Source organism: Argiope bruennichi, chromosome 4 (assembly GCF_947563725.1).
Source record: "Argiope bruennichi chromosome 4, qqArgBrue1.1, whole genome shotgun sequence".
Lineage (NCBI taxonomy): Eukaryota > Metazoa > Arthropoda > Arachnida > Araneae > Araneidae > Argiope > Argiope bruennichi.
The window spans coordinates 56,962,388-56,980,767 of NC_079154.1; the positions used below are offsets into that span (position 1 = coordinate 56,962,388).

General features: G+C 28.7%; 1 protein-coding gene across 1 annotated transcript; it reads right to left on the minus strand.

The window, feature by feature from the left end:
• Positions 1-1,919: 1,919 nt before the first annotated feature.
• Positions 1,920-4,453, minus strand: LOC129966509 (serine/threonine-protein phosphatase 6 regulatory ankyrin repeat subunit B-like). Its single transcript, XM_056080942.1, has one exon. The coding sequence runs from the start codon at positions 4,395-4,397 to the stop codon at positions 2,349-2,351; it is 2,049 nt and encodes a 682-aa protein (XP_055936917.1). The 5' UTR covers positions 4,398-4,453; the 3' UTR covers positions 1,920-2,348.
• Positions 4,454-18,380: the final 13,927 nt, after the last annotated feature.

The window sequence follows — 18,380 nt, forward strand, 5'->3', positions numbered from 1 at the left end:
ATTAATTTTTATTAAATTTTATTTAACTAATTTTTTTTTGTATTTTTCCTATTAATGGAAAATTAATTCATTAATAGGGAACATTTTTAATTAATTTTTATTAAATTTTATTTGATTCATTTTTTTCTGTATTTTCCCTATTGTATAACTTCTTCCATCAGTCACATAAAAACATAAATTCATCAAAGCAATTTAAAATTCAATTTAATTTAACACTTCATTGCCTAATGTTTTCATCTACTGGAGTCTTCCTAAAAGGAGGGGGATGCGGGTAAATGTTAAACGAAACCCAAATTACTTTCATCCTTTATGTCATGTGAACTGACCCAATTTTATATATACATATAATGGAATCAGAATATAGTACATAATTAAAATTTTAAATGTAAATAGTTATTAAAAAAAATGACTAAACGTATGCTATTGCTTATAATCCAGTCCAAATAATATGTATTCAGTAACTTTCAATTGATTAAATTATATTTTTAAATTAAAATAAATTTCTGTTATTAAATACCTATTTCGCTACTATAATCTTATCTGCTATTAAAATCCTATTTTGTTAGTAAAATCCTATCTTATCATAAACTAAATTCAACAGCTATAAATAATAAAGTTGTTAATGAAGTAAGAATCTGCTTTTTCATACTTGAAGTTGTTTTGAAAAAAAAAGTAAATCATTTTTCATAAAAAAGATTATTACAATTGAGCTAAAAAAAAATGTGAATCTATTTTTCAAAAATAATGAATAACCTAACAATGCAACGAACATAATATAAAATATATAGTATTTAAAGACAGTGTTCTGAAGATTATACTTTAACTACTAAGATTTCGAAAGAAACATTTTATTTAGTGGCATACATGACAAAATCAGTTTACATTTTGTATAAAAATTTTTTTTTAAAGTTATCTAACTAACAATATTAAAATTGAGATTTTTACTTAGATCGTTAAGATAAACAATATTAGAATTAAAAATAAATAGAAATATTGACATAAGAAAAAGTAGTTAAAAAACAGATTATAGAAAATGAAATGGTCTTGACTGTCGCATTACAAATATATTCAATTTTTATACAAGATATCATTCTGATCTCTTTTATCAAAATAAAATATTATTTTGAATTGAATACATTATGAGCGTTCATATATAAATATATATATTTACTTCTATGGTATTTATGGTATGGTATAAAATGTTTAAAAACGTTATCTAACTAACAATATTAAAATTGTGATTTTTACTTAGATCGTTAAGATAAACAATATTAGAATTAAAAATAAATAGAAATATTGACATAATATGAAAACTAAAGAAAAAGTAGATAAAAAACAGATTATAGAAAATGAAATGGTCTTGACTGTCACATTACAAAGATATTCAATTTTTATACAAGATATCATTCTGATCTCTTTTATCAAAATAAAATATTATTTTGAATTGAATACATTATGAGCGTTCATATATAAATATATATATTTACTTCTATGGTATTTATGGTATGGTATAAAATGTTTAAAAACGTTATCTAACTAACAATATTAAAATTGTGATTTTTACTTAGATCGTTAAGATAAACAATATTAGAATTAAAAATAAATAGAAATATTGACATAATATGAAAACTAAAGAAAAAGTAGTTAAAAAACAGATTATAGAAAATGAAATGGTCTTGACTGTCGCATTACAAAGATATTCAATTTTTATACAAGATATCATTCTGATCTCTTTTACCAAAATAAAATATTATTTTGAATTGAATACATTGAGCGTTCATATATAAATATATATATATATATACTTCTATGGTATTTTAACAAATGTTTTAGAAAATATTTGTAAGAAAGATTACAATGTGTGTCATATTTAAATACAAAATATATTTTTAAAAATTTGTTGTTAAACAATTCGAATCACTTATGAAAATTTCCAATATGAAAGTAGTTTATTTTCCAGAAATAATTCTTATGCATGGGATAATTCTACTATGGAATAAATTTTAGATTAAAAAATTAAGAGAGGGAAAAGAAAAAAAGAAAACATCGAATTCAGTTCCTTAACTTTCCAAAATAATGTAATAAATTTTCGTACAATTACCTGATTAAATCTGGTCAATAAAACATCATTAAAAGTAATAAATGTTTCCTGAAAAAAGGCTAGACTAAATTAAAATTATTGTTGGAATCAATATTAGTAACATGTAACCAATCGTACCTTAAAGTAGTACTGATCGTAGCAAATCTTTCAATCATTGTTTAAATATATGTTTATACATAGTTATGAAGATTCCATTTTTATCCACTTGGGGGATGCCTGTTACATTAAATCTTGCTGAAGTCCATTTTTAATACTCCGATTTAAAAACTGCAAGTAAATTGACAATGCTGTCTTTCGATAAGTGTCCAGCAATAAGTCGAATGGTGTCTGCTGGAAGAACAATGTCATGAGGATAGGGCATATCAGTTCTAGCATATATTCTTCTCGTCAATAAATGTTCTATCAAAACTGACCTTTTTAACTTGCTTGCTATGACGTCAGAATATATAGGAAACATGTTATCAGTAAGTATTTTCAATATAGAGGCTTCGTAAATTTCGAAAATTTGACTCTCTTTCTTTTCTGCAAGGAGTTTACTTAAACTAATTTTTTTGCCGTTGCGTTTTTCCAGGATGCCTAGTTTAAACATTGTAGAAGATTCATTTTCGCACTCCGTTTGGTAATTTAGCAAATAAAGGTATCTTGGATCTGAAAAAGTAAATTCATCACTCTGTTTATTTTGAAAAACATATTTGTGAAGAGTGGCATACTTTATTAATAGTTTCAGAAATGCTTTATTTTCAGAATTCGAGAAAACTTCATGCAAAGCTCTTATCCACTGTAATTGTCCCCTTGTGCACCATGCGTCATACTGAAGAAGAAGTTCGATAACATGCATATTACGTGTTGGATATTCCAACGCAACAAATAGCGGAGAGCGCTGTAACGAATTCTTGTGATAAACATCTGCACCTTGTTTTAATAGTTCGTCAAATACATCCAAACGACATCTATTTTTAAGGGCGTCGAAAAGAACATCTCTATATAACAGTCCAGGATTGCATTTTAAGATTTCTTGAATGACAGGAACAGTATCCTTACTATAAAACTTATTTTCTATAAGGGTTAATAAAGGTGAAAGAAATTTATTTGGGGCTGAAAGAGTTGCCCCATTTCTGATCAATTCTTTTATCAGAACAATGTTGTACTTTTTGTTCAAAGCATATAATAACGGAGTAATACGACTAGATCGATCAGCAACATTAACATTTCCTCTATTTTTAATAAGAATTTTTAAGACATCTGTATTGCCAAATTTGTTGATTGCAGCGAAGTGCATAGCAGACAGAGAAGCCTTCATCTCATTGGGATTCACGCCATTTTTTAAAAACACTTCTATAAATATCACGTCACTGTGATGCATTGCTGCATACATTAGAGGAGTCATTTCATATTCATTCACAGCGCCGGGATTTGCGCCATTCTGCAATAAAACACCAATAACATCTGGTGGGCATTTCATGAACTGTACTGCCATATGCAGCGGTGTGAGGCCATAAAAAACTTTAGATTCAATATTTGGATCGGCACCCATCTCCAAAAGAACCTCCACTAGACAGGATTTACACCCTGATGTAACTGCCTCATGTAAGGATGTAAAACCAGAAGGATTTTCAGAATTCAAGTCAACTGAACTTTGTGACACAATTTCTTCTATTATTTCACATGAGCAATTAGGATTATTTAGAGCAATCTCAAGTTCCTCTGTACCTGGACGTTCTCCATACTCCATCAGCAGTTTAACCGTATCAATTTTCATGCTTCTGTTGCTTAGAACACAGCAGAGAGCAGTTCCCATTTTTAATTTCGTGTCAGCTCCCCTCCTCAATAATTCCCGTATCACATTGAAATTAAGTTTGGCTGCATTTACTGCGAGGTTGAAAGCTGTCCGTTGTGTTATGTTGAGGGCATTGACATCTACTCCTGCATCTAGAAGAACTTTGACTACTTCGTATTGGCAAGATGGACTACCTGTCCAAAATCTAACAGCCGAATGCAGAGGAGTATCTCCTTTGTCATCAACCATATTCACATCAGCACCATAGTTCAACAACAATTTGATCACCTCGACTTCAGGACGTCTCTTGAGAACTGCGATGTGCAGTATGCTATTTCCACAGTAGTATTTTTTTGTAATATTGTAACCATTTGCGAGTAAATCTTTGATAACAGTCATTTCAGCGGGATTTCTTCCAACTGCGGTGTACAAACAATTATCTTTAAAACGACGAGTTTTTCCATTCGCCCATATCGATGTAATGCTATGCGATTCCTTCTCGGAACGAATTTTACCCATTTGGAGTAGCGATTGAGAAATCAGACAACCGAATTTACCCGCCGAAGCTAGAGAACTCCAACAGAACACGGGAGAACATACAATAATAACCAGTCTAAGCCGTTGTCATGGCTACACATAAGCGCGGGAGATGGCGCAACAGGAGTGTTCCATTTCTTTCACAGGGGAGTGGAAAAGAATGAGGCAAATAGCATGATGGAGAGCCTGCTCTTCTATGCAAAAAAGTTTCGACTAAATAGAAACCCCAATTTTTTTTTCAAAGACGGTTTTATTCCACTTTTTTACCATTGAATGTCTTTTGCAACTTTCCTAAAAATTTTACCGTGTTAGATAAGTGTTTCAATAATTATAATATCAAATGGAGTTTAGAATTTTGCAAAATAGATATTTAGTAAAATGGAAGTTCGTATTTTTTAATTCGGAAAATATAAGTCTTATCTCAAAAAAAGTTGTGTTCTGAAACAAGTGAAATAGAGGTATTTATTAATGAATTGTTACTACTCAAAAATTAAAATTTTCAAGAAGTAAAATTTAGTAAATATTTGTTGCTTTAAATGATTAGTTTATATATATATTATATATTATTTATATATATTATGTATATGAATCCTCTTAGAAATAAGATATATATATATATATATATATATATATATATATATATATATATATATATATATATATATATATATATATATATATATATATATATATATATATCTTATTTCTTAGAGGATTCATATCCATAATGCCGTTCTATTTTAATTTGACAATAAAAGAAATTCATTCTACTCTCTTTTTCTTATTATTATTAGTTTCATCGTAAATCCATTTTTTTAAAAAATCAAACAATCAGTTCATGGAATATTTGGACCACGGGAAGAATGGGCTTTTACAATTATTATTCTATCTTATTTTCCTTTTTTTCTATACCTGTTAAATTTCTATAGATAATTATACTTACAACAGATTATTGGAATATTTAACGAATGGCCTGTTATCTTAGTTATTTTTTAAAAACTTATATTAACTGAAATCGAAGTACATTTTTGCAGAAGGTGGCAAACAATTGAAAATTATGTGCAAAGCTAATGTGGTCAAAGATAAACTATAAAGGATTCTAACATAAAGGATTTAAACAGAATTCTAGCATAACGAAGAAAGAATAAAATACAAAATAACTACACACAAGTATAAAACGATGCTTTTAGTTTAATTAGATAGTTTCATTTTGGAGTTACATTAGCATTATTTTTATTCAAATCTGGAAAGTTTAAATAACTACTAGACAACGATAACGAATGAGCCGCTTTCCTTAACTTCCAAACTTTTTCATCGTAGTGATAAATGATTCAACGCAGACCTACACCAATTCCATTCTGCAAACCGTTAAGTGCTATCAAACTTATGATATGGGACCCTTAAGTTTCAAACTTTAGACTCAATATGGAAAATAACGAATAATATATAATTCAAATACAGAAAAATGGGTTAATAAAATGAAAAATACGTTTTAAACAGTTTAAAGAATGATTTAATTTTTTAAAGAAAAAATTTAGTTCGCTTATATCGATTTAAGTTGTTTCTTCTTAATATTTTGGATAAAGACAAAAAAGTGAACTTTCCGAATTCTGCAACTTAAAACATATTTTTTGCGACTTAATCAAAGAAATGAATTTTTAATTAATATCTAATTTCATTTTTTAACACTTTCTAAGTTGCAAAAATGTTTTTTATGACATTCTTTAATTTAAGTTGACGAATAATACGATATGCTATAGTTTTGAAATTTCGCACAATTATTATTTCCGACAAATGTAACGAAAACATGTGGGTTCTTAAAAATTATTTATATCTCTTTTAAGAAAGAATTGAGGTGATGAAAAATTGATTTCAAAATTTTCTTGTTCCTTTTAATACTTTCAAAATTTTAATTTTAATTCTAATCAAGAACAACTGAGCTGTTCCGACGCTGTTTTCACAAAAGTAATAGAAGCCGTTTGATAGAATAAAAGAAAAAATAGAAGAATAAAAGAAAGAGAAATTATCAAAGACAGTATTTTATTAGTTGCTGTTTAAGGTAAGAAATTAATGTAAGAATATTCTTACTTTAAGAACTATAATAATATTAATTTGGTTATTATAATTTTTAGAATTAGAATATTAAAAAGATTATTAATACGAACCCAAATATTTAATATTTAGATACGTAGGAATAAGAATGCGTATTATTAAAAATCAATAATACATTTTAAAGATATAATTAATGCAGTTATCTGGCAAAAAATTGATTAAAATACTCCTCATTAATTATAATATTGAATCATGAAATATATTAAAGATTAAACTTTGAAAATGAATACAAAAAGGTTTTCGAAAACAATTCGAGCAGAAAAGTAACTCGAATAAATAACATGAGAAAGAAAATAATTCATAAATATTTGTTAAAGAAAAATGAAATTATATAATGATTGTGATTACAATTCCGATTTACTTATAACAGTTCTACCTGCAGTTAACGCTTTATAATTTTTTTTTGTTGTTGTTGGGTATATGTTGTTAGTATCGGAGCACTTTTAGTCAGATTGAGCTTTAAAAAAATCAAGAATAAGAACATTTTTATACTAGTTCTAGTGGAGAATTTTGTAGCTAGTTAGGATGATGGTTTAAGAGATGCAGGCAAAGCGAAGCAAAATCACTGAGAAACTTTTTAAGTGATGTAATGTTTAAAAAGACTTATGAATGGTTTCTTAATGGCGACCGAACAACGTAAATTTCATTACTAACCAACTGAATGTGAAGAGTATAAATGCATGGAAAGTTTTGGCTGTATTAGCGGTAATACAAATTATGATTTCAATACCAATTCTTTGGTAAAAATTTTTTTGTCAATATTGATTACAGATTGATGGAAAATTGATTTTACTTTTACTGTAAACTAGATTATGTATCCTGCGCTGCTCAGGATTAAAACTTTAATGAATATTTTTTTAACATAAAAATTATATCCTTATAAAATGCTATAATCTCTTTATCGTCTGCAATCCTGTCTATTTAAGCACTAATATAACAAAAATCTTCTATCGTCTAGAATGGTTCTTAAGTAAAATTTCAATTGAAGCAGGTAGTTTAAAAACAGTCGAAAACTAATTTTTCTGTATGTTTGTAATAATTATTTTATAATGAGCATGTTCCGAGATGCTGAAGTATAAGAAATATTTAAAGAATATAATGAAAGACAATTAATTAAGAGATTAATTTTTCATTAATAAAAAAGAACATAAATTAAATCAATAGTTTCCTAATTACAAATTGTTGATCGTTTCTGCTTTAAGAAATTTTCCTTAGAATTTTGCACACATCTGGCAATATCTTTTTGCATGTATTCTTATTCATCAATAATAATAATAATAGATGTCATTTGATCAAGAAATTGTTAGTTTCCGAGTCTTCCTTTGAAATTTGAACAGTGCTCTTATATTTTCTTTAGATCATCCAAAAACACTATTTTAAATCAAATAAAATCAGTGCAAACATATACGTACTGGTATAAAAGAGAGATTCAAAAAGTAATAATAATAAATAACGGGGTTGATTGCCCAGGAAAGCAGCACTTATAAATTTCCAAATTTCATAATTGTCTGCATTAATTATTTAAAAAATTAAGATCAATTGAAAAAAAATTGAACCAAAAACAAATCGAAACAATTGGAAAGGTAATATTTTGAATTTTGAGATGGTATAAAAATGTATTTTTGGGGTTGATCTATTCCTGAAGTTATTATGGAAAATATATAAAGTTTTTGTTATTTATCATAGCTTGATGCTGCTGCTGTTGTTAAACATTTGTTTTATTTGCTCGCAAAAGCTTTATTTTTTTCTGCCTTCTTTTGAACGCTTAATTCTACATTTAGCAATTTTAAATGACTACTTCAATGTAATCGAAATCAATGCCAAAAGATATGAATAAAATAAAAGAAAAAAAATTAAAAAATAAAATAGAATATTCAAAATCTTACCATTGTTCAGCTAAGAAATACTTACAAATTTCTTTACTTCAAGATTATTTGCATTAAACTTTCTAAAGAATTAACAGCAATTGAATGCAAAATCGCATAAAAATGAAATTACTATTGTTGAAAAGGTAAAATTTTTATTTTATTTATTATTTATTTATTTATTGTGTAATTTCTATTCGCAAGAGTTTCATTCGTAGTATCTGCGGGAAAAAAGAAAAAAAAAAAAAAATCCTTTAAATTCTCATAGACTGAAATAATTGTGTCATCGAACATTCGTTTCAATTATTCGCGACGGTTTTATTCTGAAAAATTATTGCTTTTCTTGATTTCACTATAATTTATTTGATAGGGAAGATTGTTACCTGGGTGAAATGACTTGAAGACACAGGTTGTCTTTTACTTTTTTAGTCTTCACTTTTTATTCAAATGTGGTCGCCATAGTGTAGCAAGCCTAAAGAACTACTGTTCAGCAACGGATTGTAAAACCCTCCGCGCTTTTGCGCATGCGTTTGGATAGGTTTAATCCGTCAAAATAGAAGTGAAAGGAAAGATGAAAGGAGGAGATTTTTACATTTACTAGTATCTAATAGGGGAAATCCAAAGTCAAAGGCAATACCGGAAATGCACTCATCGTTCCGCGTCTCACCCCTTAATGAGATGGAGCCGTCGAAATGTGGTCTTCTCAGAATCCGTTGTACATCCGAACAGTACACATAAAATTCAGAGATGGCGGCAGAGATTTGCCGACGAGGGGGCAAGGCAACTCCGATATGAGGGCAAGCGCAATTTCTCTTATTTCGCTTCAAATAACACATAATTAATTACATTGATTTTATTAATTTTACATTTAATTAACAAAAAATTAAGTATTATTTATTAAGTATTATTATTTTAAATTAATTATTATAATTTTTTTTATTTAGATGCTGACTCTTACTTTCACTCTAAAAATTTATAAAGATATTTGCAAAAAATATTCTCAATTTTTTTTTTTCCCCTGACCATCAAAAGATTGTCAATATTTGAGTATATTTTTTATGAGACTCTTAAGATTTAATTTCTCTGAGATCTAATTTATTTCATTCTAGATTTTGTATATAGATAGAAATACAAATTGTGCCAGAATGACATGTCACGATTAATGAACAAATGCATGCTCTTATGATTTTATATCAGAAGCAACATGAAATGATTATTGAAACTAAATTCAAAAAGCTAAAAAAAAAAAAAAAAAAACTTTTTTAAAAATCCAGAATAATAATTTTTAAAAAAAATTCGATGTTTTCGCATTTTTTTTTAACGTAGTCCTTTACCTAAAATAATTTTTAAATAAGGAATGGAACAAATAGCAGGAATTTAGATACATTTCGAATTAGTGCGTGAGCTCAACAAAAATTTACTCTAATTCAGACATGAACAATTTAGAATGCGAAAAAGATACAATGATGTCGTTTCTTATGAAGGTCGGAAAGAATGTTTAGCAAATATATGAACGAAATATTTTATGTAAGAAATGAAAAAGGTTCTTGTGAAAAATTGACTACTTAAACATTAGATTCTTCATCTATTTATTCTTCAGTTTATATTTAGGCTTAACAATAAAAACTTCAATTTCCCTTATAATTCCACTGGCAGGTAATCGGATTATTCGATGAAAACAATTTTTTTTCTCCATAACTTATGATAACATATTAGCCGAAAGATAAAAATTAGTAGAAAAAGATGCGATAACTTATTCACTTGCCAGTTTATTAATTATTCTACTAAATATAGTACAAATTATAAATTGAATGAACGGCATTCTAATCAGATAACTGAAAATTTGCGGACTTAACATCGTCGACATCCCTCGCATTGAATTCTTCGACCGATTAAAAGTGTTTGGTAAAATGTGATATATTGTTCACATGTCACCTTGTCGGTTAAATTGCCAAAAGTCATGTAATTAAAAGTTTTGATGAACGACATATGAATCAGGTGTCTGAAAATCTGAGGATATAGTGCTCAACATTCATTGCATTCAATTGATAGTCGGCCGTCCAAAAATTGTCAGCGGAATGCAAATATCTTTTTCACTTTGTCGGACAAATTTTAAGCTCGTTGAATGACATTTTAATCAAATATTTGAAAGTCTGCAGACATACATCAGCAATCACCGCACTGAGTTCATAGTCGACCAACCAAAAATTGTCCGCAAAATGCGCCTATAACCTTGTCGATATCTTATTCAGTTGTTATTGTGTCGGTTATATTTCCAAAAGTAGTGCAAATTATAAGCTGAATGAGCGATATTTGAATCAAATGCCTGAAAATCTACGAACTTAAGGTCTCAATTGCATTCAGTTCTTAGTCGGTTTATCAAAAATTGTTTGCAAAATACATCCTCTTATTGACCTGGCACCCTGTCGATATTTTGCCAAATATAGTCAAATCGCTTTAACAATTACTTGGATCTTTGGAACGTTTACAATATATTAACTTTAAGGTGGTTTCTAAATAATCATGTTCGATAATGCGCAACACTCTACAATCATCCTGAAGTGGTGAAGACTTTCCCCGACAAAACTCGCAATCTCTCGCCGACGGGGGGGGGGAAGAGGGAGGCAATTGCCCCCCTACTACCGCCGCCTCTGATAAAATTTCTCGGAAGAAAGAGAGCCGAGATGACACTCCCCCTAGTACACAAGTCAAGTTCGCTTCTGCTGGAAAAAAAATATATACTAACATCAACTGTGAAACCACGTGGTATTTACATGATTGGCAGCTAGCGCCGCCCAAGAAAACCACGTGGTTAACTGAATTCTTTCACACTATAAAAAGTTGGCAGTATTTCTTTTTTTATATAATACTGCTAAAATTGGTAAAAATTTGAATTTTAAATTAGTATTAAAACATTTCTTGTAAAATTTGAATATTTAATTAACGTTGGCACTTTTAATTATTTGATCCAAAGTTACTGCAAAAAAAAAAAAAAAAAAAAAAAAAGAACTTTGAAATTTTGGTTAATTTCTATGAATATTTTATTAACTTTTGCACTTTTATTAAAATTATTTGCTCCGAAGTTACTACAAAAAGACTGCAAATACTAGATTAATTTTATTAATTTGTTTAAAAATTCGATTAGTTTTATTAAAATTATTTGCTCCGAAGTTACTGTAAAAAAAAAAATACACATTTTCTGTAAATTTCTATAAATATTTAATCAAATTTTGCACTTTAAAAAGTTGATAGTATTCTGCTTCTTATCTGGTATCGCTAAAATGGTAAAAATATGTATTTTAAGATAGTATTAAAATAATTGTTTTAATAGTATTTCCTCCGAAGTCACTATAAGAAACTACAAAATTTCTGTTAATTTCTATGAATTATTTAATTAACACTCTCACTTTAAAAAGTTGGCAGTATTCTTTTTCTTATCTGATATCATTAAAATGGTAAAAATTTGAATAATAAGATGGTATTAAAATATTTTTGTAAGATTATTTGCTCTGAACTGCAAATTTTCGGTTAATTTGTATGCATATTTATCTTTTGTACTTTAAAAAGCTGACAATACTTTTTTTTTCTTATTTTGAAGAATACATATGCTAAGTTTGATTGAAATTGTCCCAGTCATTGAAGGGGATATGGAAGATACATAAATGTATATACATAGCTACAAAGGCATTTATTACTTTATTCGCCAAATCTATAAAAGAGAGCCATAATCGAATAATCTGCATAATTTTAGATTCCTTCAAACCTTGGAACATAAAGAGGAAAAATAGCTATAAACCATTGCAAGCTTTTGTTTTATTTTAATCGATACTATTCAGCAATTTCTTAGAATAGCTACCAAAAACTATTCTACCGTTTAATTCCTCAAAGTGCTTTAATATAAAATTTCTTAAAAGTATATTACTTGATCTTTATAATAATAAGAAATGTTATTGCCAAAACAGTTTAATAAAGTTGTTAACGTAAATAAACGCAAGATTTGAATTTGCCACCATTCATGCAATAAACCCTATTAAAAAAAACCAATTAAACCTAACCCTAAAAAAAACCCCTGGTAATCCTATTGAAAAACCATTTAACAGCTGATAGTTTAGGGTTAGCAAAGATGGGGCATTACACGATAGAACAACGTGTTTTCATTGTTGAACATTATTTAAAAAAAATAATGAAAGTGTGGCGGTCACAATTCGAAAATTTGAGAATTGGTCCCCTAGATCGTGTGATTTAACATCATTGGATTACCTTTTATGGGGTTATTTGAAGCCAACAAGCATGCGCGCATTGAGAGAGGAAATTCAACGCTGCATCAAAGAAATTCAGCCACTTATATGCAAAATGGTCTTGGAAAGTTTCGACAAAAGAGTGCGTATGTGCCAGCAAAGCCGTAAAGACAATTGCCCTATGTGTTATTCCATATATAACCATGCCCTGCGTACTTTACGATTCAATAAATATATAACAGTTTAAAGAAAAAAAACTGTTTTATTTAATTCAAATCTTGCGTTAACACGTTGTTCTATCGCGTAAAGCTCCCTTCTGACTAACCCTAAAATATAAGAAGTAAAATGTTTTTTTTTTTTTAAATAGGATTGCCAACACTTTACTGCATGAATGGTCGTAAATTCAAATCTTTCTTTAATTTTGAGACACCCTTTAGATATCACTATTAGATGAAGAAGAGCAAAATTATAATCATCTTCATTTCCAACTTATCTCTAAGGGAGGTTTTATTCTTTTCACAACTTTAAGTTAACACTTTTTAAGAGTAAGTTTTATAAAATTATTTCAATTAGAATGTATCAGTTATTGATATCTTTTATTAAAAGCAGTCATCTTAATAGAGAACTATGCACCATTATCTAATTACGCATTTCCCTTTCATAGATGTACATCTAAGAAGAATTCGCGGTTAAGGATTCCAAAACTTTTATGATTCTTTGTGCCTTTGCTATATCCAAATATTTTTGTAAAATTCGAGTAAATGCTTTTTTTAAAGTAGTCGGTAGTATTTGAGTAGCTTAGGTAAAAATTTGCAGTGAAAACATGATGTTGTTTTGATTTGACGTTTTTGAAGCCACAAAATGCACGGGCAGAAAATAAAAAGTATGGTGCGTAGACTTCCACCCGAAGAAGCACAAAGAAAAAAACGGGAATCAACGCGAAACAGAGAGAATAAGTATCGAAAAGTAATCAACGCTAAACAGAGAGAAGAGGTATCGAAAAGTAAGTATATGTATAATTTTAAAAATATATATATATTTTTAATCTTTTTAGCTGGCAAAAAAATGTTTTGGAGCTCGAATGATTTTGCGATGAAAAAAAAAAATCGATAGTTTTTCTAAAAATTGACGATTGCGCAATACAATAGTCACGTGATTATTCAAACCAATTAAAACAGGTTTTTCGCAAAAAAAAAAAAAAAAAAAAAAAACACATCTGGCCTTGAAAAGTATTACAGCTCGGATGAACAATTTTGAGATGCGGGAGGGAAAAAAAAAAAAAAAAAAAAATTCCATAGTTTTTCTAAATATCTACATATGCGGAATCGAATAGTCCCGTGATTGTTTCAAACCGATTTAAACTGATTTCCTATGAAAAAAAATTCTGGCCTCGAGATGATACCACGTGACTTAAAAAAATAATAATGTTCTCACATGATAACATGAAATTTGCGATGGCAGATTTCATTTTTACATTTTTATTTAATTATAAGTTTAGATTATAATTAAACGGTAAGTAATTTAAATTATAATTAAAATTTTAAGTTATTAATTTTTATCAAGCACTGTATTTTTATACATGACATCGATGACTAAGTACTATTTTACATGGGAAATGACTTCCGGCCCCTAAGTTATTATCTAATTATAATTTTAAATAATATAAAAGTATATTGGACTGTTTTTAAAAATATAATAATTAGTGAGATAATCGAACCTGTTTATCATTCAATATATTTTCTCAAATCTTTTAAATAAATGAGTTTTCTTACTTTTTAAAACAGCAGCTGCCAGAAACTCAATTTCCCATAAATAAGAAATATCAAATGCTGTTAAAATTTGATGAGTTTTATCACATTGAAGGGAATATTCATTTTTTACTGACAACCAAATTACGGCTAATTCCATTTTGCTAAATTTTGTTTTAATGAATTACCATAAGATAATTCAGTCGAATTATTTTCTTCTACACTAGTAAGAATAGGGAAAGATAAATAGAAAGGATAAATAAACGAATCTTGAATTCATGCAAAAGTTTTTGTGCAATATAAATTTGGAAGTATCAAGTTGCTAAACTATATTACGTTTAATGCAAAAATGAAATTATAAAGATTATATCATATCTTGTGGCGCCTTGTGAAAAAAATCGGCACTCTCATGTATGCTGCGCCTTTCTTTTAAAATCACTAATATATGGATTTACTTCAAATGTCATGACTATGATGACATAGTGTTAAGATCTGGCCCATTCTGGATCTTTTTTTCCCCAAGAACATCCATTAAGAAACTGGCTTTAAAAAACACTAAATATTACGTCATGGATCAAATGTATTCACGATGATATGACATGGAGAATCGAAAATATATGGCTTATCAATCCTCGTTATCTAACTATGGTTCAAAAGAGGATGGTCTCCGTGTATTCGTGTTTAGGAGGAAGGTACTCCAAATTCTTTACTCCGTGTTTAGAATGGAACGCAGAGCTGGCCTTCTCTATGAAGGGGCCCGGGTTCAAGAAACCATTTGGGGCCCTAATTTTTTGTGATGTAAAAAAAAATACAAACACGAACACAAATTATTAATGCATGTTTATTTAATGCCCGATTTTGTTTCTATTCAGAAAAATTATAATTTTTTTGCAATTTTTTTTCGATGCTTAATACAACAAGTGCATTTAAGCGTTCTGAACACATGCTTCCGGAAGATAATTCTTTATTAATTTTAATTTGCTGAAATAACTCTCAGCACTTGCTATAGTAAATGGCAACGTAAAGAAAAGTTTTAACACAATTAATACATTTAGAAATAACTCATTATAATTATTATTTAGAATGTATTGCAATATGTCTTGTGCGTTATTTACATCTCTTTTATTCGAAATCAAATCCCGTAGCAAACAAATTTCCTGGATTAAGTTTTCATCTACATCTTTGTTATAGAACTTTAAAAAGTTTTTGGAACATTTCTCTAATTTATGTTTTTTTAAAGTTTTTATATCAGTGATTAATAAGAAATCAGAAATACTATTTGGTATACTTTTAAACCCATCTTCTATTTGTACAATAACAGTACCAATTACAGTGTTAAAAAAATAACACCAAAATTTCTCAACCAGGTTTTTTATAACTTCGTCTTCTGCTAATTCGGAATATAATCTTTTCCTTTTTCGAATTCGTTTCACAGGAAAATGTTCTGAAATATTCAAATTACGTGCACTTTTGCTTCGTCTAAAAATGTGTGAAATTTTGTTCTTAAATTTTGGATTTCAGTTTTAATTTCATTGACTAAATTGAAAGCCGAGTCAAGAAAAATCGTTTTTGCTTGAAATAGTTTATTTATAGTGTTAATTTTGGCCAATATTGCAAATCATATTATTAAACATAAAATAAATGGCATTTCTTGTATTGCATCTAATAAACTTTTAGCTTCGAATACCGCTGTGTTATTATTATTTGCATCAATGAATTCTTCTAGGGTATTACAAATTTGTTCAAACTATATATATATTGCTTTAACCATATCTATTTTCGCTTCCCAACGAGTGTTACATAATGATTTAAGAGTAATGTTTAAATGCTTTTTTAGAATTTCCCATCTTTTTGTAGACGCAGAAAATAAGCAATATAAACGTTGCAATATCCCCCCCCCCAAAAAAAAATACAATATATACTTTTGGAAGCGGCATTAAAATTAATAAATTAAAAGAGTGTGATAGGCAAGGCACATAAATTGCATGCGTATTTAGAGAAAATATTCTAGACTGTACACCTTTATATTTCCCTTTCATGTTGCTACCGTTGTCGTATACTTGCCCTCTACAATTCATAGTATCTAAATCAAGCTCGCTTAATATTTCCAATAGAGTTTTTGCTAGTCCTTCACCAGTCATATCAGTTATTGCAATAAACCCTAAAATTGACTCATTTATAGTTAATCTTTCCTCTTTAAAATTTACATACTTAATAATGATTGAAGTTTCTTCCTTATGGGAAATATCAGGAGTCCAATCCATTTGGATACATATACATGGCTTTTATATCGTGTTTAATTTTGTTAAGGACTTCATTTCCTAATGCAGAAATAATTTGTTCTTGTGACCTATTTACTAAATTATGCACAATTCTATTTTTAGAATTTATTATTTTGTTTATATGATTCATTAGCACAGGTTCGTATTTACTTAATAATTCGATTAAACTTTAAAAATTTCCATTATTCGGCGTATCTATTATTTTCTGGATTCCTTGAAGTGGAAGATAATTACACTCTAAAAATAGAATCACATCTACAATTCTTTGAAAAAGTAATTTGAGTCCTGCCGTTTTCTTACTTATATTAACTTGATTTGTTTTATCAATAGTCGAACATAAATTTAGTCATTTTTAGTAATTCTTTCCAAGCAATAAACGAATTAAAATGACAACTAGAACTCTCATGATCTTGGATTACAGTTGACAGCTTTCTCCAGTTATTATAGCCACCTATAAATCGTGCAGTTTGATCATTTCCTCTTCTTTTGGAAACAGTATACAACAAAAATAAAATACGACGTCTTGCGTTTTTGAATAAATTAACCGTCTGCGAAGTTGAGTTTCACGATTTGGCATTTTTTTAAAGTAGTATGTAGTGGAAAATGATTTACCTTCAGTATTTTTAGCAAAAACTCCTTTGTGTTGTACAGGTCCAATTTTAACACAAAACATTCTAAATTTATCAGTTATAATACTTGGCCATAAACCAGGATCATTTATACTCTTTTGATCATATTTATTATTGTCATTTTCGTCATTATTTTCTATTTCGGTCACATTTATATAAATACACGATTCTTCAATAAATTTCACCGTTTCAACATTTTCATTACGCGAAACTTTCTTCCACAGTTGAAATTTGAATTGTAACTTCTGAAGTCGAAGCAATTTCTTTGCCAGAATTACTTCGTAGCCAAGAAAACAGATCTGCTTGTGACTTCTTGAAGTTTTGCTTTTCTTCTTTTTTCTTTTCTGATAATTTTCTTTTTTGACACCCAGGGGGATATTTCCTTGGCGTAGCCATTATTATATCTAACAGTATTAAGCAGTTTATAAAATTAATTTTCAAATTATTATATACTATACTATAAGATATTACCTAGCAGGTGAGGTAAGTGATTGCAAACCCTACTTACCTTATATTAACAATATTTTGCACACTTGCAGAAGACTATAATATATATTATGAACTCGTATATATCCAAATCCGTCGACTGCTCCATTTAAACTTAACTTCTTCCTTAATTCTTTTCATTCCGTTCATGGCCGGTGAAACAGTAATGCAATGTGCATTGATAGGAGTTGATCATTTAATTTATCTTCGTTTTTCTTTTTGTTTGAGCAACTTAATATAAACAAACATAATAGATGCACGCATAAAAAATATTACATTAGGTGCAGAAAAAAGTATATAGCTGATGATTTCCAAATCCATTTGAACCCAGCCTCAGTCTCGACTTCTGGCCGCCGCTAACGCCCAGAAGTCGCACCGCTTTGTCTTAACATGTCTGAAGGGGATTTCTTTATTCATAAATCAACTCCCCCAACTTTTTATAGGTATCACTACGATCATTGCCTAATAACGGCGTCAGTCGACGCTCAGCTAGCCACTTGGAAACAAATTTGTATACCTTCAATACGTGTAAACGCTATTATTGTTCAGAACACTATTTTAATTCTTAATCACGGTGGCCCCCCTTCAGTTGCGGGGCCCCGGTA